Source organism: Pygoscelis adeliae, unplaced genomic scaffold, assembly GCF_000699105.1.
Source record: "Pygoscelis adeliae isolate BGI_AS28 unplaced genomic scaffold, ASM69910v1 Scaffold38, whole genome shotgun sequence".
Lineage (NCBI taxonomy): Eukaryota > Metazoa > Chordata > Aves > Sphenisciformes > Spheniscidae > Pygoscelis > Pygoscelis adeliae.
The window spans coordinates 15,810,545-15,832,400 of record NW_008825614.1 but is presented as its reverse complement, the minus strand read 5'-3'; the positions used below and the strand labels follow the sequence as shown (position 1 = coordinate 15,832,400).

General features: G+C 39.0%; 1 protein-coding gene across 1 annotated transcript in view; it reads right to left on the bottom strand.

Moving 5' to 3' along the window:
* The window catches only part of MYBPC1 (myosin binding protein C, slow type), a 78,729-nt gene that overhangs the window by 12,772 nt on the left and 44,101 nt on the right, over positions 1–21,856 (bottom strand). Inside the window, exons 10-24 of the mRNA XM_009332945.1 lie at positions 20,687–20,819; positions 18,919–19,043; positions 17,718–17,823; positions 17,244–17,410; positions 15,548–15,710; positions 14,171–14,277; positions 12,807–12,940; positions 11,513–11,669; positions 10,755–10,859; positions 9,919–10,107; positions 8,620–8,754; positions 3,714–3,881; positions 3,131–3,219; positions 1,561–1,756; positions 633–772 (exon numbers count right to left, since the gene is read on the bottom strand). Coding sequence (XP_009331220.1) covers positions 633–772; positions 1,561–1,756; positions 3,131–3,219; positions 3,714–3,881; positions 8,620–8,754; positions 9,919–10,107; positions 10,755–10,859; positions 11,513–11,669; positions 12,807–12,940; positions 14,171–14,277; positions 15,548–15,710; positions 17,244–17,410; positions 17,718–17,823; positions 18,919–19,043; positions 20,687–20,819 — 2,114 coding nt within the window. The remainder of the gene's footprint in view (positions 1–632; positions 773–1,560; positions 1,757–3,130; positions 3,220–3,713; positions 3,882–8,619; positions 8,755–9,918; positions 10,108–10,754; positions 10,860–11,512; positions 11,670–12,806; positions 12,941–14,170; positions 14,278–15,547; positions 15,711–17,243; positions 17,411–17,717; positions 17,824–18,918; positions 19,044–20,686; positions 20,820–21,856) is intronic.

Here is a 21,856-nt window from a genome sequence, read left to right as displayed (position 1 = left end):
GCGGCAAAAAGATTCCCTTAGATAAGGTAACTCCCAAAATATTGTCTTAGATTTCCAGTGTTTAAATTTGTAGTAAGTGTTAAATGTAATAATCCAACTGCTCTCTTTTAAAGAAGTGTAAAATTCATGTTAGTTTAATGAAAATAATAAATGTCTCTATATTGCACTTTTCATCTGTAAATCTCAAAGCAGTTTACGAGTTACATATGTACCATTTTGCCATGGGTAGTAAGGAGTGGCAATGACTTACACAATGTGACGTTATAGCTTTGAAAACAACAGCACTACATTTTGATTCTAGTAGCAACCTAGTGACTTCAGAATTAACATTTTTGGGTTTTATTTTCTCTACTGAGACAAAGAAAAAAAGCAGAATTACTTCCCTCAAATCCACCTGTCCTTTCCTATTTAGTCCTCCTCTTTGGCATAATCTGAAAACATTTCCATTTTTAGGCTTTAGATACAGTGAACAGGAGATTTTTAGAATTTTTAGAGATGCCTTGCAGATTTTCTGAATGCTGACTAGTCAATGCTTTGTCCACCTGCATCAATTTAAGCGTGTAAGGCTTTTTATTTTTAAAAGGGAGAATTCATGAGTACATCAGCCTTTTAAACATCTCTTTATTACTTACCATACTCTTCTTATCTGCTTTTTGAATAGTGTACCCAGTAATGGCAGCGTTGCCATCATCTTTTGGTGGCTTCCATGATAAATTCACATTCTCTCCCCAGACGTCCTCAATAGTTACAACTTCTGGTGGCCCTGGGCGATCTGTAACGAAAATGTGGCAGCTGACATTTTCCATTGTTTGCTTTCTCTCTCTCTCCCCCTCTCTCTCCTTCCTACACACATCTTCCACTTAGTTAGGTTTTTCTCTCTCTTTCTTACAACACGCACATGCCAAAACCAATGCCAAAAGAAAGCTGAGGTTGCAAAAGAAAACTTTTCAAAGTTAAGGCATGTCAGAATTATGAAGAACTTAACTTGACCGCTTTGTGAGTATGGTTTCTAATATGCATGTGCTCTTTGATTGCATAAGGACATGATATTTTGGAAAAGTTAAAACCAGTTGAAGATGTGTTCCTAAAAGATGAAGTCAGACAATCATTATAAAGTCTGTGCTACCAGTTTTGCCTATTATGTAAAGAAATAGATTGGTAAAAATGAAAAGTAAATGTGTTTTCTCATCTGTCTTTCCTACTTTCATGTACTTTCAATATTTAGGATTTCTTCCACATTACACTTGTGACAAAGTTACTATGGATTTACTACCATTTCTGGCTATGGATACCATTCAATGGGAAAAGGCTTGCATCCTGCATAGACAAGAACATGAAAAGCACAACAGTGAAAAAAGAGACTGACATGTTCCAACAAGCGTCTGCCATTGTGTAGGGAGGTTTACTTAGAGACCACAAATCTATAGCCAAGTAATTGGATGTGGTGAGTTATCACTGTCGAGAAAGATGCTCTTTGGGATTCCTCTGCTTTCCTAAAGCCTTGGAATGGCTGGAGTCTGCTTCTCCGGCATGCATTTACTTCTGTTTCTCAAAACATACCAACAATCTGAATATCTATTGTAGCTTTGTCCTCCAAGTTCTCTACTTCCACTTTCATGTTATATTCTCCAGAGTGGCTCCTTTCTGCCTTTCGGATGAAGATGATAGTGTCATTTTCAGTGTTGCGGATGTTGATTTGGTTCTTGTCGATTGGAGAACCATTTTTCTGCCATGATACTTTTGCCCTTGGTCTTCCCTGTAAGAAGCCAGGAAACAATTTGTATATGATTTTGGGAGAGAAAAGGGTGGGAGAGAAAACGGGTTTATGTCCCATTTTTCCCAAACGGGAAATAAAACTGTCCTGAAAGAAACTGAGAATTCTTTTTTAAATCATACGGCATTTGAGATACAATCATATTAATTCACCTAAAATGCAGCTTGCTTGCTTTCTTTTTTTTCCCAGGAGACTGAAATATTTGCAAACTCAGGCTAAATTGGACAATTAACTTTCTGGCTAAAGTTGACAATTAATTTCCAGTTTTCTAAAAGAAAAAGGAGAAAAAAACAGAAAATGCAGAACAAAATATTTCACCCTCTGGAAGTGCCTACATTCTCTACACTGGCAGTGAAAGAGGAAAAGTAGTGGACTAAACCTCCAGGGATCCTAAACTCTCTTCTTTAATTGCAAAAGCAATTGGAATAGTTGTTAGGTAGGCTGGATTGACATCTTTTGTGTGCCATTTTTATGGGCCTAGTAGTGCCCAATTTAGGTACTTAAATCGGAGTGAATTCCACCTGCTTTACCATGGGATTTGCCTTTCAGAGGCAAACAATTTGCCAATGCTGTCTGAAAAGGGTAATCTCACACCTTTTTGAATGCCTTCTTAGAGAATAACCATAGAATATTCCTTTAATTTCTCAAGAGCAGTGTATTTTGCAATGTATTGTGATCAAGCTTTTATTAGGCTTTTAACAGCCCTGTAGAAGCCGGATTATGCTCACCCAGTATCTTTAGGTGTGCAGAGATGAAATAGAAATTAATTCTGCCATAATTCTTGTATTCAGAAGAATAAGGACCCTGCAGGTAGAGAGGCAGTCACTGTTGTAAAAGGTATGGGAAGGAAGGTTAACACGATGCTGTGGGAAAACGTGCTATATCCTTGGAAAGAGTCATGTTATAGCTGTGATCTCAAGGATTTAAAAGTTGCAGTTTCTATAGGAGGCAGTGAAACTCTGCCCACTCTTCCCCTCCCTTTTCCTCTCTCAAGACAAGAAAAAGATTAAATGCTACAGTCCCACCCTTGATACCATATCTAACTATTGCCAGTGTAACCATTTTGCATTGTGCAAGCAATTATCTCACATGTAATGTCTACTGGGAGGATTTATAAGTGTCCTTTGGATGACAGAAGAAAAATCAGTCTGTCTAAGCTAGATACCCAATTCATTAATTGGCTTAACATCATTTCTTTGAGACGTCGAAGCAAAAGCTTTCAAGCACCTGTGTACTTCTGTGTGCTTCCACATCTGTTAGTTAACTCACTGGCCGACCAAAGTTACACAGAAAGAAGTTAAAAAGCAGCTATATAAGAAAAAGTAGTGTTTTCCTGTCAGTGTTTTTAGTTCTTACCTGGAAAGGAATAACGAGATTCACAGTTTCTCCAACTCTTCGAGTATAGGTTTGTTTTAAGTGTCTTGGTAGACGAATCTTTGGAGGTTCTGAAAAAAAGCCAGAAGCTTGTGTTTGACATTTATCTTCTTTTCTGACTTAGGCAGTACTGGTGGGCATCAGTATAAATAGGAGACTCTGTGGTCTACAATTCCCAGAAGTGACTAATTAGAGTGACTAATTTACTATCTTAAATTTCTTGGTCCCACAATGTTACTTTTGGTACACCATCATTTTTTGTAACACCAAATGTTATGGTGGTAGGAATAGGTGAGAAACTTAGTGCAACTCAAAAAAAGCAACATCAAGTTCAAGTTCTGCAGAAAAAAAGCCTTGAAAGGCTGAGCAATAAAGGCTCGGAAATGAAACAAATAAAAAGAATTACAAGTATTTTTAAAGGCGGTTTCATGATTTCTAGCCACTGCACAATGGCTTTGTAACGCCATATCATCAGTTTCCAACAAGAGAGTACTAGCCTTAAAAAAATGAACTAAGTATGGAAGCAGAGTGTATTTGTGGGTGAGCGTAGGCAGGAGGATCTTACCTATCACTTCCTTGACTAAAATAGGCTGTGGGTGGTACCTGGGCTCACTTTCACCAGCAGCATTCACAGCTTTTACTCTCACAAGGATTTTCGAGCCAGTCGGCAGGCCAGTGATAGTAAACTTCGTTTTGTCTGTCAGCTCCGGGTTAGCCACGATCCATTCATCAGCTAGTTTAGGGAAAAGAGGAGGGGAGGACGAATCGAAAGAATAGGGAATTATAAATACATCCACTGCACGGATGAGGAAAATTACAGAACGGTAATAGATTAATTATATTCTGATTAATACCTCTGTTTTGTTTTTCTAATTATGCTGTAACATGACATTGATTCACTTTAATTATACGTAGGAAAAATGTTTCAAAGCTTTAAGGGTTTCTGCTGATTATATATTTATATTTAGAGAAATAAATGTTTTTAGAATGTGTCTATCATTTAATTTTCAGAGAGAAAACTGATTAGTCTTTAAATTCAGCTGATAGAAAACAAGGGGGACAAAGAGTGTATTTCCAAAAGCACTCATCATTGCTCTAACAGCTTCCTTGGAGAGAAATGGGTTTTACAATTAATTTCAATAATATCACAATTAGACCAGTACTGAGTACTCTTGAAACTACCACTGAGACCGCAGGGATGAGGGAAACACAGAATATTTACAAATTGCAATGAAATGCTATCTCTCCTGGTGCCTTTAAAAAAGGAAGGCTGTGTCAGAATTATTCACATAATTACGGAATTCTTGGATTTTTTTATCCTACCCCTAGGCAGTCGCACATAATCCACAGAGTGATGGAAACAGTACAGTCTTTCAGAAAAGCTTCAGCTACAAATGGTACTTTCTTTTCCACCCTGTCCTCTAAACAGATCACTTTAACGCTGCTGGCACTTTGACATTTGGAAGTCAGATTTATGCAGTAGCAAGTCAGTATCAATACCTTCCGCATGATGTAAAGTTAGCATTATAACATTAGTGCAGAAGACGAGAACTATTGTAAGCCAGAGAGCCCTGCAGACTTAGCGCGCAATACTGTGGTACATTGTCATAACTGCGGGTCTTACTTTTAGGAATTAAGTTCTCCTTCAAGCTGCTTCTTTCAGCGTCTAGCAGAAGACGATTGCAATCAATGACTGTTTCCTGAACACCTCCCCCTCCCCCTATACACAGACTACAGCAAATTCTGTAGACTGTTGCCCTTAAAATTCACTCTCAGAAATTTATCTTTACTTTTATGAAGAGAGTTTTTCTTTCATTAAAGAAGATTTATATCCTTTGTTGAATACTGTACCTTCCAGGTTAAAAGGTGGCTCCACCAATTCCTCAGACAGATCTGTCGATATACCTTGTGAGAATCCATCTTTAAAATTAATCAGAGACACCCACTTTCACACAGATGGAGCATTTTGTCAGTGGTTAGCAATTCCTGTTAGTAAGTATGCAAAGATAGATGCTGGGCTTTAAAGATTTAGAGGACCCATATTTAGAGAGACTGCAGGGAGGAAAGAGATGGGAAGAGGACATCTAAATCAAAGAACAGTTATGCATTATGCTCACAGAAAAGATAAAGGATAAAGGAAGAGGAGGAGATAAGGTGGGTTTTTTTCTCTGGGCCTGGTCACAGCCCTGGAAAGATGAAAAGAAAGAGACAAAAAGAACATTTGGAAGAGAGAGAAATGAAATGAAATGATGATTGGAGAAAGTGTAGGAGAAGAAGAAAACACATCATAGAAGAGAGAAGAAATTCAGAGAAGAATTCTGAGTAAGAGAGACAGGAAAAGAGAAGTCTTGGAAAAAAACTTGGAGAAACAGAGGAAGAGAACACATTTAGCTAAAGGCAACATAGAAAGAAAATTAAAGAAGAAGGCAGAAATCATGGATGATGACAGATACGATGTAATCCCTAAGGCTTTATTTCCTGGACAAAGCTACGACTGCCCTGGATTTCCTGGAATCCTGGACCTGGCTATTTTCAGGATAGTAAAAATACTATTCTAGTATCTGTGCATGGTCCTGGATGGGTACACTGGCAAAGATCTCAGCCAACAGAGACTCTCCAAAGTGCTTACTTACTAGCTATGAAAACAGATCATCTGCAGGTACATTGGCCCTTTAAAGGCAGATAAATATAGCGTCATAGGGAAAACTAGGGCCAAGCTCATCAGACTACCCTTGAAATGTCAAACAAGAACCAGTCGGCAGCATGTATTACTAGGAATTGACTTCTCCAATGTCAACAAGATTCAGTCTACTCCACATCACCACAGCAAGAGGTTCAAGTTGGATGTTGTAAACTAGCCCTGGGAAGGGGAGTTCTATATTCACATTCACACCTATGCAGTGCCGGATCCAGATACTCATGATGAGACTCCAGTTCAGTAATATACACAGTGAGCTGTCAAAGGTGCTACCATAGTTAAGGAAGTCCAAGAGTCCACCATGTTGATCAAGTCATGAGTTTCAGACTAAAGGCAAATACCAATTTTTGTGAAGCAATACCAATGCTCATGGTACATGATTCTTCTAAATTAAAATTATATATATATTTTGTCTTCCTGTTTTCAGATTGTGATTTCTCCTAATGATTGCTATGATAAAGAAGTCTCAAAAAAGCCCTCTTTAAAACTACTTCAGTGACAACGATGAAAGAATGGAGAAGGTAAAGACAAATGAGTTTACAAACAGATAACTAAAAGAAAAGAACAGCAGCATGAATATAGACAGTCATAAAAAGTACCTTGAAATTAAAAAGAGTTATTAAACAGTATAGAAGAAATTAGTTTGAGGCAGAACAGGCACTGAAAGGACTGAGAAAAGGAGGCACTGAGCTATTGCAAGAAAGAAAAAAAGGACTGAACATAGAGAAAAGGATGTATATTCCAATAATACGTCTTTTTTAATCGGTATTTTCTACCAAGCTTGCTTCTTCCTAACCATTTTCACAACATATATACATAAATAATGTCAATTGTGTATATATAGATGTATATGCATATATAGGAGGCATATATAGATATACATAAACACTCAGAAAGCTGTGTAAAATACATTGTACCCATTGTATTTTAACTGAGGTGGGTAACAATAAAATGACAGAGTTGACTGCCATTTTGTTGTATCTTCATATGTTTTAAACCTATCTGAAAAAAAAAAAAAGTAAAGAATTTGTTCCATTCAACAGGTATACAATGATCTTCTGTTTAATAGTCCTTAAAAGATAGACTTGGAAGATTCCTCTGAACGCCATAGTTTGCATTAGCGTGTATATATTTCTTATCCTCTTTTGTCACCTATTTTGGAAATCACATGCTGTAATGTCAAGGGTTTTATGACAGTGACATATTAGAAACACTTTTAACTTTTACCCCGCCATCCTTCCAGTATGAAACAGAGCATAATATACAACATACACTGAAGTCCTCACGTTGACAGCCCCCTTTATATTCCCATACATCTTGCCTGTGCAATGGAAACATTATAGGAATGCTGCATCTTGATGTAAGACTGCATGCTTACTCATTCTGAGCTGTTCCCACAGCTCCCTCCCAATATACAAGGAAAACCCTTCCTACCATTCCAGCTGTGTCTGCCTTCAGGTAATCTTCTCCAGACCTCTGAGCTTCTTGCAGTCTGTTCCTGCTCCTTACAGATATTCAGCTCAATACTACAAGATGCTGAGTGCTCCTGAGAAAAGCCAGTGGTTCTTCTTCACTCCCTCTCCCACTCTCCTGAGTGAGACCTGAGGGCACTCTGCTCCTGTGGTATCTGACCACTTTTGTGAACTACTGTTTTCCTGGATTGTCTGAATCTGAAACATGGGACAGTGTGAATGACAAGTTCTGTCCTCTACCTCTTGTCTCCAGGCTGTGGACTGCGTTCATGAAAAGCTTTTGTTGAAATAAATGCCTTTATGAAAAAAGGTGTCCAACTCATCACTTGATTTACAGCGCAGTTAAGAGCAGCAGCTACCAGAGCTGAAGATAACTGTGTCCCATTCATCCAAACACACAACATTGCTGGAGTCCCACTGATTGGCATTTGTCCACAGAGGCTGGGTATTGCACATACCACTCCAAGCTATTTGATACTTACCCAGGAGTTGGTGGATTTAATTTTTGAAAATAGACTTCATTTGATGCCAACTCAGAAGACAATCTGCTGGAAAATACTAAGTTTCTGCTGCTTGGTCACCAAAGACTCTTAGTTGTAAAATATACATTATATTTCCCTATTCCTCGTTATTTTAGTCTCATAAGTTTATTCAGTCTCTTACATCTTTATCTTTCTCCTTCAGTTCTGTATAGATTTATGTCTTAGATGGACATAGTTAAAGATCCTGTATCTAACTACACTGAAACGTTGGAGAAATTCAATATCCAGACACGAACTCTGCATGCCTAGATAACTTCTACAGCCAGCTATTGGAGAGGCTGTTTGTCCTCAGTACTGGGAACTGGCACTTGAAGTAGCCAATTAGTAATGTGTCAAGATAGGGATTACCACATTGAGGACCTCCTGTCCCTAAAACCCAGCCAACCTGCACATATTTTGGACCACACTTACAGCCATTCATTATTTCCTATTCATTCATCCATCCACTCTTTACTGCATCGATTCTTCATTTAGCTCAAAAAAGAGGACAGCGATTAACACGATACTTGGTACACTACAACAGATTATATGGCTTTTGATTTGGATTTCAGATCAAATGTAAGGTGCGTTGAACTACAGTCAATAGATGGGATCTGGAATACAAACCAAAGGAGGCCTGAGCAAAACCCTGCTGCTTGAGGTCTTCTGACTGATTAATCTCTGCCTTAAAGTGAGAGCACCTGATACCCGTAGAGAAAAAATGGAGAAAGTCTCACCTACTTTCACTATGAGTAACATACCACAGTCGTTGCCACTTACTTCCTTCAAAGCAGTACTCTACAACATAGCCGTCTAACCCTGCTGCTCCGATGTGGTCTGGTGGCCTCCATTTCATTGTAACTGAGGTATCAGTCACTCCATCCACTGCCAGGAGAGTTGGTGGACTGGTAACAGCTGAAGCAAGCAGGCAGCGGGGAGAAGGCAGAAAGCTGTGTTACAATTAAAGGTTTACATTTATGGTGTATATTCCTCTAATTTAGCATCGTAGGTGACAGGCTAAATCCTGCATACCAGGCATTTCCAATCATCCCTGGCACGTCTTTCCCAATTAGGACCAAACTAGGAGAAGCAGGTACCTCATCCCATATCTGCTCACAGCCTAACCCAGAGTTAAATTCCTCCTTCTGAGGAGTGAGAAGGACAAAGAGTGGTGGAAGGTAAAGCAGAGAAGTTGCGAGTAGCGTGTTCTACAACAGCAGGTATTTTCTGGCAGGAGGACAGCACGCTGTAGCAATAACAGCCACCTTCTTCCTCCTCTGCATCATGGGGGTGCCGCTGAGCAAGGTGGGAACCTTTGCTGGCCTACAGAACAAGGCACCTTTCTTTTAGAGGGACTTGTGGTTGTCACAATAGTTTGAAAAATCTGTTTCTTTATATGAAAAGGCCACCAAATTAGTCTGTCACTAGGTGAATGACAAAGCCCTCTAGCTGTTACATTAATATAAAGCAGTAAGAGGACATGTAGAATAATGTAAAATATGACCTAGCCTAATCTGGATTGTCTGCAAAAGGATATTGAAAATATGTGATCCCTTTCTGCAAAAAACAACCAAGACTATAATCCATAATCTTTATCAATTCTGTAAATTGCCAGTAGCTTGACTCTGTTGACTCAGGAGGTACCTATGATATACAAAAGCATGCAACTATTAATTCTGGTCCTTAAAACATATTGACCATAGTATATCAGGCTCACCTATAACATGTCACTGTTTTATTGTAGTGCACCATTTTTCTGTCTATACGTCCTTGTTTCTTGTTTATAAAAGACTATAAATCTATAAATCCTTCAGTGATAGACATATAGTTTATGCAGCACAGAAGACACATCTATATAGTGTAAGACATATAAGACAATAACTAAACTATAAGACATATAGTAAAGTAACTATAAGACATATATGTAAACTATAAGACATAGAGTTTATGCAGCACATAGACACATCCTGAGCAACACAAGTGTAACAAGAACTACAGTTCTATAATTAGATGACTGTAGTAATGTGTCAAAGATAATTTTCTAAATGTATACCTATCTCTATGCTCTTGTTTACTTACCTAAAGGAACAAAGGACTTCGAAGGCATACTTGGTTTGGAAATGCCTATTGCATTAACAGCGAATACACGGACCTCGTAAGCAACACCTTCAATCATCTTCTTTGGCTCAAAAGTTGTTTCTTTACACAGCTCAAAATTCAACCTCATCCACCTGGAGCTTTGTTTCTTTTTCCTTTCAATGAAATATCCTATTGACCAAATAAAATTTTATTATAGTAAGTGGTGGCATAAAGCTCAATAGTGAGGGGTCTGTTTTTTGACTGGCCGATAGCGTTTTTCCTGGATGCACCTCAATATCTCCTTCTGGCCTCAGAGTGGTTTAGGGGTTATTGTTAAATTTTTCCTATTGCAAACTATCTGATAGTCATCTATTTGGCTTTCATGGCCATGTACGAGCTTTTTTTGGACTTCACTTACAACACCGCTGTAGTCAGTTCAGTGTGAAAAGGGCCTGATTCTGCTGGCCTCTGGGCCCCTCTGACTTTCCTCTTGGTTCAGTGTATTAGAAGATATTCCAATTTACTCAGTAAATTGTTTCTGAAATCCCTCCTAACATTCAAACAGGCTAGCTGTTCAAAGTTTGGTATTATAAGGGGTTGTCTTTCAAGTAGGGGGATTGATAATGTGGCAACATACAAAATGACAAATCTCAAAGCATTAGAAAAACAGGTATCCAATAAAGTCGAAGATTGGGTAGAACATTCTTGCAACTGGGTACTCAGAGTGCAACTCTCCAGGGCCTGAGCTAAACTCTGATCCTATGGCGTCCATTGTTAGGTGTTTGTTTCTTTTGTCTATATTAGACCACCACCACAAAAAAAAGAAAAGTATGTACCTAAGATGGGTGATCCACCATCATTTGCCGGAGGTTCCCAGGTCATAACACACCAGTCTTCACCCACCTCAGTCACATTTGGTGCCTGAGGAGGATCAGGGACATCTGTTGTAAACAAAGTAAATATTATGAAAAAAACCCCCAACTTTCTTCTTTTTGCATAGGTTGAAATAAAAAAATGTCAAATAAGAAACAAATCTAAATAGTTTTTGAAGTGCAACAGGATTTCCTAATGAGGAGAGAGAGCGAAAGGTCTTTGTGGATCCTGGCAGGTGGTTAGGAAGGGATAAGTGCCAAGCTCTTCAGCACAGCCAAGACACTTGAGGGGCACTTGAGGGCATGTGGTAAGACAGGGCCCACAGCCACATGAGGAATGGAGAATGGGAAGTGTTAAGGACACCCTGAGGTAACTGCACAAGTTTGGCCCTTGCAGCGTGAGGTGGCAGCGGGATGATAATTAACTCCTACTTAAATCCCATGCTAAGCTCCTGTGTCCTTCAGTAACACTGGGCCATAGTATCCTTGCACCTCAATTCCACATCTGAAAATGGGGAAAAACAGGGAAACGGAATTTTTCTGAGAATCTACAACAGTTTGGTAGCTAGGGAGGACAGCATCTACAGAAGAGACCCTTCAGATAGAGGAAGAAGAATTTGTCTCTGGTTGGGGTGCAGAACAGTAGGGTTCTTCAAGGAGTATTTATTGAAAAGGGCTGTGATAAAAGACATGGCTCATGTGCACTGTTCCACGTGACTTACCAACCACTTTAATGTTGATTAGAGCTGTGTCCTCTCCAGCCTCATTCTTTAATGTTATTCTGAAAGGACCTGAATCTTCCCTCTCAGCTGTATCAATGACCAAACAGCTGCTGTCAGGGTATGTTTCTGCCCGTATTCTTCCACTGTCTGTGATCCACTAGGAGTCAAAGTAAGCAGAGGGAAAAGTCATATTTTCTGGATTTGAGAATCAAAACGCTCAAAAATCGAAATCCAAATGCAGTACAGGACACTTCAGCAAAAATACTAAAGTGACTGTAAGAAAAAACACACTAAAGCTCAGAATTTCAGTCACCTAATGATCACAAAAATGACAAAATAACTGAGGGATAAATAAATAACTTTAAAATACAGTAACTGTTTAGTACTCAGTTCAGCCATTGCATCTCAAAGGAAGAGGCGCTAGGCTTACTTGTCCTGTGAGCAAGAACATGCTTTTGTCAACACTACCTGTCATTAATTTGATGGAAAGAGAGTAGTGGATTCTCCCAAATGTCTCATAGAAATGTAATTTGTTCAGTTTAAAAGTCAGAGTGATTGTAATGGTCAGTAGCTTGTCCTCACAGATTTCAAATGCTGGCACATATTTTGGAGTAAGAGCTGTCCTAGAATAATTCCCTATTTAGACAAGTCCACAGTGGTGATACTACAATTAATATTTGAAAAATTGTAGTCAGAGATTTGACCAGATAGGTCTGACAAATCCAGTAATAATATGTTCCAGCTTCCACATACCACAATGAAAATTTAAATGTGAAAAGTGTCTTTTTGGTATTACACAGCCAGGGATTGATCTGTGCCAAGTTTTGCATTAAGACCCCAAATGCAAGACACCAATTGCCCAGCCTGTTGTTTCATTTGAGACTTGACACTCCATCAGAATTTATCATTCATTTTCCAAAACCAGACCATACCATGGCTTTCTATCAAAACCTGGCAGCCATTCTGGGCAGTATGTACAGAAGTAGCCATCTGGTAGATTTTCACTAGTTTTCTTCTCTATCTCGTATGTCCCTCTCCTTTACAATTTATTTATAGCAAAACCATATCTTTTTCCTTCATTAATTTCAGCCTTTCCTCAAAAAGACCCAAAAGATACTAAATAATATTTATCCATTTTACCCTTAATTTTTGAGTGAGGAGAGGTTTTTTACATAAAATGCATCTCCTTCTTATTTTCTGCCATTAAAATCAATGTCTTCACAAGGCTAAAGGTTATTTTTTGAAGTAAAAGGCCCCTTGTCAAGCTAAAGAAATGTGTGTAACCACAATGTACCTTGTCCCCTTTACTCCACATGACTTTTGGAGTTGGCTCGCCAGAGATGGGGATCTCAAGTCGTAGTTTGCTTCCTGCCACTACTGTCACAATGTTATCTTCCCCAAGACCATCCAAGTGGAGTTTAGGAGGATCTGAAAAAGGAGAGATTGTCCAAATTTGCCATGTGGCTGCCACTCTGAGAGTTCGGTGACCTGGCACAGGTCTGCAACATAGAGAAACATACTCTATGTTTTGTATTTTCCTGGTATTTTGGTATTTTTAGTCAAATGATTTTTGTTTGGAAGAAAATTTGTGAAGATTTTTTTTTTTAAGGAAATAGTTGTCTGCTGAAAAATAAATCATAACACCATAGAAATTTTGGAATAGTAGGACCATAAAAAAAAATCTGTCTTCCTGAGGCAGAATTATGCATATTTAGGTAACTTCTGAGAGAGATTTCCTCTAAGTAGCTCTTGAGAATTTCCATTGCAGGCTTTCTTCAACACCTAGAGTTGCCACCCTTCAGACATCACTGTTCTTACAGTTTAAAAGTTTTCTTAACCCAAATACTTTTCCTGAAAATGAAATGGTCACTTTCGCTGTACCCCATGTGTCTGAAGGGCCACTGATTAATATCCTTTTACAACTTTTTTTAATGTATTAGAAGATTATATCTGTGAGCATACCCTCCAGTACCCCTTCCTTCTTCATTCTCCCTAAACCATTCTAACACAGATATCCCACTTCCTTCGGCTTCAATTACAAACCATATTTTCTAAAGATTTGGGCATTTATGGTGCTCTTCTTTTGACTTCCAAGTCACTGGTTGCAGTTAAAAGCCAGTGAGTTATCATTGTGGGAAGAGAAAATGCCTTGTTCTATTTTTGTTTCAATGACTGGGATCATTAACAAGCCTTCTGTTTTGCTGAGTGAATAAAAATTGACCAGAAACATTTCACTCTCTAGATATCATTTGATGTATTAAGGGAATATGTACCTGCTTTACTAATCTTTTACCAAACCAAATCACATTTTGAAATGTCAGCAAGCCAATTCTTCAAAGACAACACTGTATATCTGAAAAGAGGATAGCAACAGGTGTTTTACACAAACTCTTAGTAGTGGTTTAGGTTTAGGAATTCAACATCAAGAAGCCTTCCCTGGGAGCTCCCCCAGGCTTGTAAACTATGAGCAGATCCTAAGCACAGGCAAAGCGCTCTCTGACTAGCTAGCACTTTGCCAAAGCAGCCGCTCTGTTTTCTGTGGTAGATGCCTGCTCAGAGGAAACAAACCGATGTAATCAAGGATATTGCACATTGCATTTAATTTCCAAGGGTCAGAGAAAGAGATGTTATATATAAGTCATTGTGCCATATACTTACCCACAACATGTACTTTGCATGGAATATTAATATTATAAGCATCTGGTACAAACATGTATTCACCCTCATCATCAACAGCAGCGCTCGCTATAACAAATCTGTGGATTCTGTAAAAAATTGAAAAAGAAAGAAATGTAAATTATTTTTGAAGACTGCTTGAAGCTATAAGGAAAAATCTGTGAAACGTTTAGGAGATCTGTGCAAGCGTGTAAAATTACTGACTAAAAATCCTTTGCTGGCTGCTTAGTGGTATTTTAGCTGATTAAATACTTTGTGATTTGTACAAAATATTATTTAGACAACCAGCAAATAATGTAACTAATTCTAATATTTTTTGTTTGAACACAGAAGTAGAAAAATACGGGAGTGTAATCTTGACACAGGGATTCTGTGCTGCTGCCATCAGATTGTAATTTTGTTGTTCAAGAAAAAATGTTTAGGTGATCCCATTGTGAGAATATTCTGACTTTTGTTAGACCATCTTTGTGACAGGATCCAATCTACTATTTGTTTGCCAGAATAAAGAAATGGGTGAACAAAGCATATGCTGCTCTTACTACCTAACTGCATCTTCCAACATGATGATATTTTTGCTCTCCTATCACCTGCTGTGGCTAAGCTTTGTTCAAGGTAGGACTCACCTCTGTGCCCTTCCTGCTCCCCTTTCCCTCACCTCACCCTATGGGCCTACATGGGTTGTGGGGAGCTCCTTCATCTTATGTCAATCCAAGGGGTCATTGCACAGCTGGCACTTGTCCCCTACGGCGACTTAGCGAGCGTTATGGAATCAATGCAAACGTTTCATAGCCTGTTTAAGAAGCATCTTCACAAGTGCAGTTCCCAGCTGTATGAATGGTCTGCTAAGCTGAAGTGAAGAGGATGTAGTTAAAGGTAGGACCTGTTTTGTTTTTTGTTTTTTTTAAGCTGACAAACTTTCCATGAAAAAGGACGGATTATAAATCCAAAGGGACCTGATATCTCCACACACTTTGCATGGGCAGAGATACATGGTCTGAGCTGACACAAACAGGAGCTATCAGAAAAACAGACATTTAAAAGCTATATGTTTTTAGTAATGTCTAACAATTATTTTACCTTCCTACTTAATATCCCATACTAACAGCAACAGCAATGTTAAGAAAAATTAATAGCTTGAACTTAGATGGATCAAGGATTTGATTATTGTCCTCCACAGCCAAAATTCACAAGATGAAAGGGGGCAAGGAGACATGGCTTTTATGATGATAAAAATAAATATGTTTGTGGGACAGAGGTTAGACTTGATTACCAGATAGTTTTCAGTGAAGTAGCCCATATATTGGCACATCTCTACAGTGTCATTCCATCAAAAGTCAAGTCAATACACAACAGGCTTACCTTCCTTTGTGATAAAGCTTTACACGGTCACCAGCTTCGACCAGTTGCCCATTTTTGTACCATTTCCCTTCCACGTTCTCAGATATCTCACACTTCAGGTGGATTTCCTGTCCAAGCCTCACAGTCTGGTCTTCTAGTGCAAGTGATATCTTCAGTGGTCTCACTTAGGAAAACAGAAGCAGAGATTTTAGTGCTAATATCAAACAATAGCTCATGATTCTGTCACAGAGCTGCTACTAGCCATCACAATAGTCTTCAAATCAGAAAAATGCCTCCAATAATAAAGTTCTCAAGTCCAAATAGCAGTAATATGTACATGTAAGCTACATAAGTTAACGTTTTTCCATGTAGTCTGATGCCTTAGAAAGGGTGATCCAAATATCCATGCCCTGACTGGGGAAACTCCATGGTTATTGCCAGTAGAAGAACTAAGCCCAGGAGCACAATTTGAATGCTGTCCCCTCTCTGGTGTTTAGGTGCTGGAGGTAGGGTGTTTCTATCCCCCAGAGTCCAGTAAGAAACTTTCAAGATGTGAAAGACCCATGTCCCCAGACCTATGCACTGGAAGGGATTACAACCCACCTTTCCTGTGATCTAACAGCCATCTAACTGCTCTCATAGCTCTCCCAGCTCATCCGAGATAATTTGGAGACTTACCAAAGTATTTAATCACAAGTGGGGACTGTAGTTCTCAACCTGTTTTGTCAGGCTGGTAGCAAAGGCTGACTGGCCAGTAGGCTTAGCTTCATACACTACTTGTTCTCATGTTTGCTAAACTGCCTTACCTCACCCTACGAATAGCCACAGATATTACTAGCTTTTGTAAAACTTGAGTCTGAGTACTGGTGCCCCAGTTCACTTCCACTTTCTGGAAGATTAGATGCTGTAGACCAAAGTCCAGGCTGGACACACAGTACCATGTGTATGCAGTAAATATCCCTGACTATAATCTGACATAGGAAACAAAGAGTGATGGGAAAGGCAGCATTTTATAGAAAGCCAGTTGGAAAATCCTCAGAAGAAGTTGCATGAAAGGAAAGATGATGGAGCTCGATAGCCATCGAGGATAATTTCCAACTTGATAATAGAACAGCATGAATGGGTTGTGCTTAAGATGCCAATTTGTACAAAATAGTCAAAAGCAGTACACAAAACAGTGTATGTTTATGCATAATGTGTGATAACTTTAGAGGATGGGCACATACATTTCGCTAAAACCCACAGGCGTTTTAAAGAGATATTGCCCAAACAATACTGAGGGAGCTACATAGTCATGTGTTTGTGCCTATGAGTTCAGGTCAAGTGCCTGTTAACAGTATGCCTAGTTATAGAACTTCTTATTTTTTCCAACATACTTTTTTTCTGATTTTGGCTAAAAAGCCTTGGTTTGGCTTTCCTGTGAAAACCTGAAAGGATTAAAGAAAGCAGATACTTCCCTTGAAAATATCTTTGGATGGATAGCTTTGTTTCCCATCTTAATGGAGTGACAGAAAGTTTTCAAGCAGGACTAGTCCGTTGCCTGTTGCTGCAAACGGCGTCTAAAGGAAAGTCACTGTTCTGGAGATTTGCAGCAAAGAAATTGGTATGGAAGTTAAGTCTCCCTTTAAACCCCCAGGAAAAGGCAAGCAGATTATTTATTTCTGTAAGCTAGTAAACTGTGACATACGAATTCAAGAGCAAGATGGATGATACTTACAATCAACCGAAAGCTTTGCTTCTGATTGGCCTCCAGTTGTCATTACTGAGTAAGTTGCATTGTCATTTTTTGCAGCTTCCTCTATGATCAAAGTGTGTTTTTTACCCTCAACCTTGATTCGATACCGAGATTTAGGTTCATTGTTAAGTTCTACACCATTCTTAAACCTAATGGAAAACAAAGAATGATTATTTTTCCAATAGATGTCCTGTGCAAATAGGACTCACATAGACTGAAACTTCCAGAGAAGACTTTATAAGACTTAAGGCACGAGAAAAGGTTAAACAAACTCATCCATGAATGTGTAAGGATATTTTTGCTGTTGCTACATTTTTGAATAATGTTTTCTTGAGATTTTCTTAGCAATTTTCAGGTTTACTGGTATAGAAAAAGCTGTCCACATTTTTGCCTACAATTAAAATATTCAGGGTTTTATTCTCAAGGAAAACAGTATCTGTTCAAAATGTGGCTTACCATTTCACATTTGCATCATCCTCAGACACTTCACAGCTCAGTTCTACTCGTTCACCAACGTAGGTACTAGTATCCTCCAGGCCTTTGGTCACCAAAATTGGAGGATCTTTGGAAAGAGAAAATTACAGATTTACAATCTGAGAGATAAAACAGTGAAAGCGGTTTTCAAAATCATGCTATAGAGGACAACAGTACTTTAAAATTCTAATATTATTCTCAGCACAGCTTTTTCTGCCTTAAATCAGAAAAGTGATTGCTCATTAAGGTGCTAGTAGGAAATGTGCTAAATAAAAAAACAACATTTGTTCAGATGAATACCTGCCTTGCATCCCTTTTTATCGACAGTTTGTCCAGGCAGGTCGACATGAGAAGCTGACATTCCCCCTCTTGCCTCCCACAGATCCCTCTCATAAAGCTGCATTTTTGTTTGGTCCTATAGCCCGTTATGCACAATAAGATGGACTGATGACATAACACGGTGCCCTTATTGGTTTAACCCATTCCTGCTGTCAAAACTGGAGTTTATTTAATAGCAAGAGATTGTACAACTGTTAACCTATGATATTTATAGGGGCGATGGGCTCCATTATTTTAAATAGCTCTCTGAAATATTTGATTATTTTTTTCTCTCACTGTAAGTTTTGGTTTTCTGTTTGTTTTGTTGTGCATGTGTGAGTAATGCCGTGAATATTATCAGTAAGACCGTCAATACTGTGGGAGCAAAAAGGGTGAAGAAATGGCCACCCATTCATAGCTTTTGATAGAGTCTTCCCTTAAATCTGTGCAGATGGAATGAAAACTAACTGCTAGAAAGCCTGGTCTGAGGGTACTTGAAACAGACCAGTCGGACCAGGAGTATCAGGATCATCAGGTACCTAAGTGTGGTGTTAGGGAAAGCCAACGCTATGACAAACGAGTCTCCAAAATGGCTTTAAAACTGTGAAGGGGACCACAGCCCCACTAGATCCCAATGCACAGTATGAAATTAACCGTATCCCCATTTCAGGGTTTTCACTAAATTACTAAATACAGGATGAGGGAAAAAATGGTCAGGGATCACCGAAATACAGAGTGATCCTAAGGGCTGCTAATACAAATACAAAAATATACTGAACCAGATCCTCCCTGTTAGTTTCTGTTGCAGTCAAAGAAGCCACACCAATTTACAGCAGGTGTAACAGGAGCAAGCTGACATAGTTACCTCTCACAAACAGTTCTGTGGAGCATTTCTCATCACCAGCTGTTACGTAATAGCGAGCATCGTCTGTCATCGTACAATTATTGATGAATAAAATTCGCTGGTTACCTTTGTGCTCAAAAATGTATCTGTTTGAACAGGAATGCAGCAAAGATACATTAGCAAAACTGCTGGACCCCTTTTGTTTTATGTAGAAAGTGCTTTAGGGATTATTAGAGGTGAAAGTCCTGTTTTTTACATAGAACTGGAAAAATTGTGCTGGGAAGCCATTTCCAAGATTCAACAGACCTGTCATAGACTTTTTAGCAAAAAGAGCTATGGTGTAGAGTGACAATGAGCATCTTCTGGCTTGTTCCAAAATCCCAGGCTTGGGTGATATGAAAAAATAAAAAAAAAATGAGCAGGCTCTGAAGGATGGCAAATAAAATGGGGTCTGAAACTCTAGACGAGTAAAGATGAAAATAACCAGTAACAGGACACCATCCTCATTCCAACACTCTTAACATTTTTGTGAAGTATAATAATAGCCAAAGTTAAGAAGTTAATATTATTGGTAGGCCAGATGGCACAAGAGATCAGTAATGGGATATGGGGTTTTGGTAATGGGATATGGAGCCTTTCACCTTTATGTCACCAGTTTAGATCTGCTCCAGGTTTGTAATGACCAAAGCTCATTAGCATCTGACAGCTGCTTCAGCAGCCTGGAAGAAATGCACTGGAGCATTCAATCCAGGTCCTTCTACTGGAGAGGTATCCACATAGCTGCCTGCGAAACAGTTCTGGACTGCTCATGGCAGATATAGGGCTAAAGAAAAGGTACCCTCTTTATTATGCATTTTTTGTCAACTATGAATAGTACTCAAAATCCTTCATTGACTTCTGCAGCAACAGAATGAAAGAAATCTGCCCCTTCTCTGTAAGAGGGCTTTTGCTAATTACTGTTTTTTCACAGGGCCTGAAGAGAAAGTTGCTACGATTTTGTGCTGCTGAGCAACATTTGAGGAACATTACATTGTTGTGCATTACTGGTTGCACATTGTCATTCCTAGCTGTGCCTGACTGTGGAATGGGATTTTCTGCACCAGGTTGTAAGAGCTGGTTGTGCCCCCACTAGGGACTGGGCTCCACTTCCAGCCATTGCTCTACCTGTGCTCAGGTGTCTGCACCTGAAAAGCCACTTCTTCTAGATAAAGCCAGAGAGTAAACCAATATGCAGGTGATACAGATGATGAAGAAGCTTGGGTACACTAGACCTGTTGCACGTGACTGAAGTCACTTTGAGCTAATGCAGGTTGCTGACTTCAGTGCGAGCGTTAACTGGGTAGTAGAAGGTGAGACAAACCTCGCTCCCCTTTCCTCAGGTGGTTTATAAGCCAGGTGGGTAAGTAACATCTCTCCTCTTAGCAACCAAATACTGTGGAAAGATTCTGACCTCCTTCAGATTTCATAGTGCTGAGGAGAAGAGATTTATTTACTCACAGTGCTTCCCGATTTTTTAAAAACTACCAAGTAGGAAATGGCTCCATGTTTTGTTGAGGATCTTTAATTCTTTTCTCTTGAGGCAAAGGAGCCAATCTGCATTAACGTTTAGCATACAGTGGACTTTTCTGGGTCATGAGCAATATAGTATCATTTGCATACTTTTCACATGTAATGAAATTCAGAAATAAAATTGGTGCAACCTGAGCAAAGAGATAGATCTATGCAACACACTTGTCAAGGAAGTACATGTGTACCCATATTATTGCTCACATACAATCAAACCGCTTACTTTGCACTTGGTCGTATTTCTTGGCCATTTTTATACCACTTGAGTTCCACTGTTGGATCTGCTAGCTCCACCATGAACCTTACTTTACCTCCTTTGTCCACCTGATATGCAGGATCAAGACCTTTGGCAAAAGCTGTCATGGAAACCAAGTGTTATTATAAAAGAATATCAGAAAACAAGCAAGAATATGAATGCTGAAATGACACTGCATAAATCTCATCAAAGCTGTCAGAAAACATGCACACAATATTATGCATCACTCTATATTCTTAGGCTAGTCCACATGAATCAGTTTATTTTCTAGAAACATTAGAATAAGTGCAAAGCTATGTGGATCTGATTATCTTGACCACCTTCAAGCTAGTATCTCTTCATGACTTTGCAATGTGACTGTATTCTGAATAGGATTGGGTAGATGTGGCTTTGACAGCTTGCTGTGCTATGAAGTGCTATGTCAGAATAAAATGGTATACAGTTGGTGCCATGGATGGATTTACAACGAATCTGTTACAAAGGATTTCTCTATTAGCACTGCCACTCAAGCTGAAAAGGAATTTTAAGCTAAAATTCCTATTGAGCTTCCCATTGTCAGAATAAACACATTGGTTTGCCTAAAAGCCAAATTAGCTTTCCTGATTCTTTCTGTAGGTTTGCAAGGTGTACATTGCAGTTCCACTTGTGGTAAATGTTACAGCCGCGAAACGTTTGCAAAAATATTTGAAACCAGGCAAAAGTTGTCAGCCTGTGAATCCTAACGGGGCTTTTCAGAAAGGTTCTTCGAGATGTGCACATGTAGGCCAAGTTGTTCTGGGCAAGGTAAGGCCAGGTGCAACTCAAACATTTCAAAACACTTTAACATCAACATTTAGATATTGCCAGCCACAAAAGTTAGACCCAGGGAGCAGATATCTGTGGCTGAAAAATAAATAAATGGTGCCTCAAACACATTGCCCACAGCTAAGTAATCGATTTCTGCTAATGTTTATATAATGCATATGTCTGATTGCAGGGGACTGAATATATTAACACAACAGGAGTAGAGTTATTAATTCTGAAAGGCATTTTTTATGTATCTTGTTGCAGTGTAGAAGTTTCCAACTTATAATAAAGGTGGTGTGAGGGGAAGAGCACCCTGCTCTCATCCTGTCATTACTGTAGACATTTTCCCCA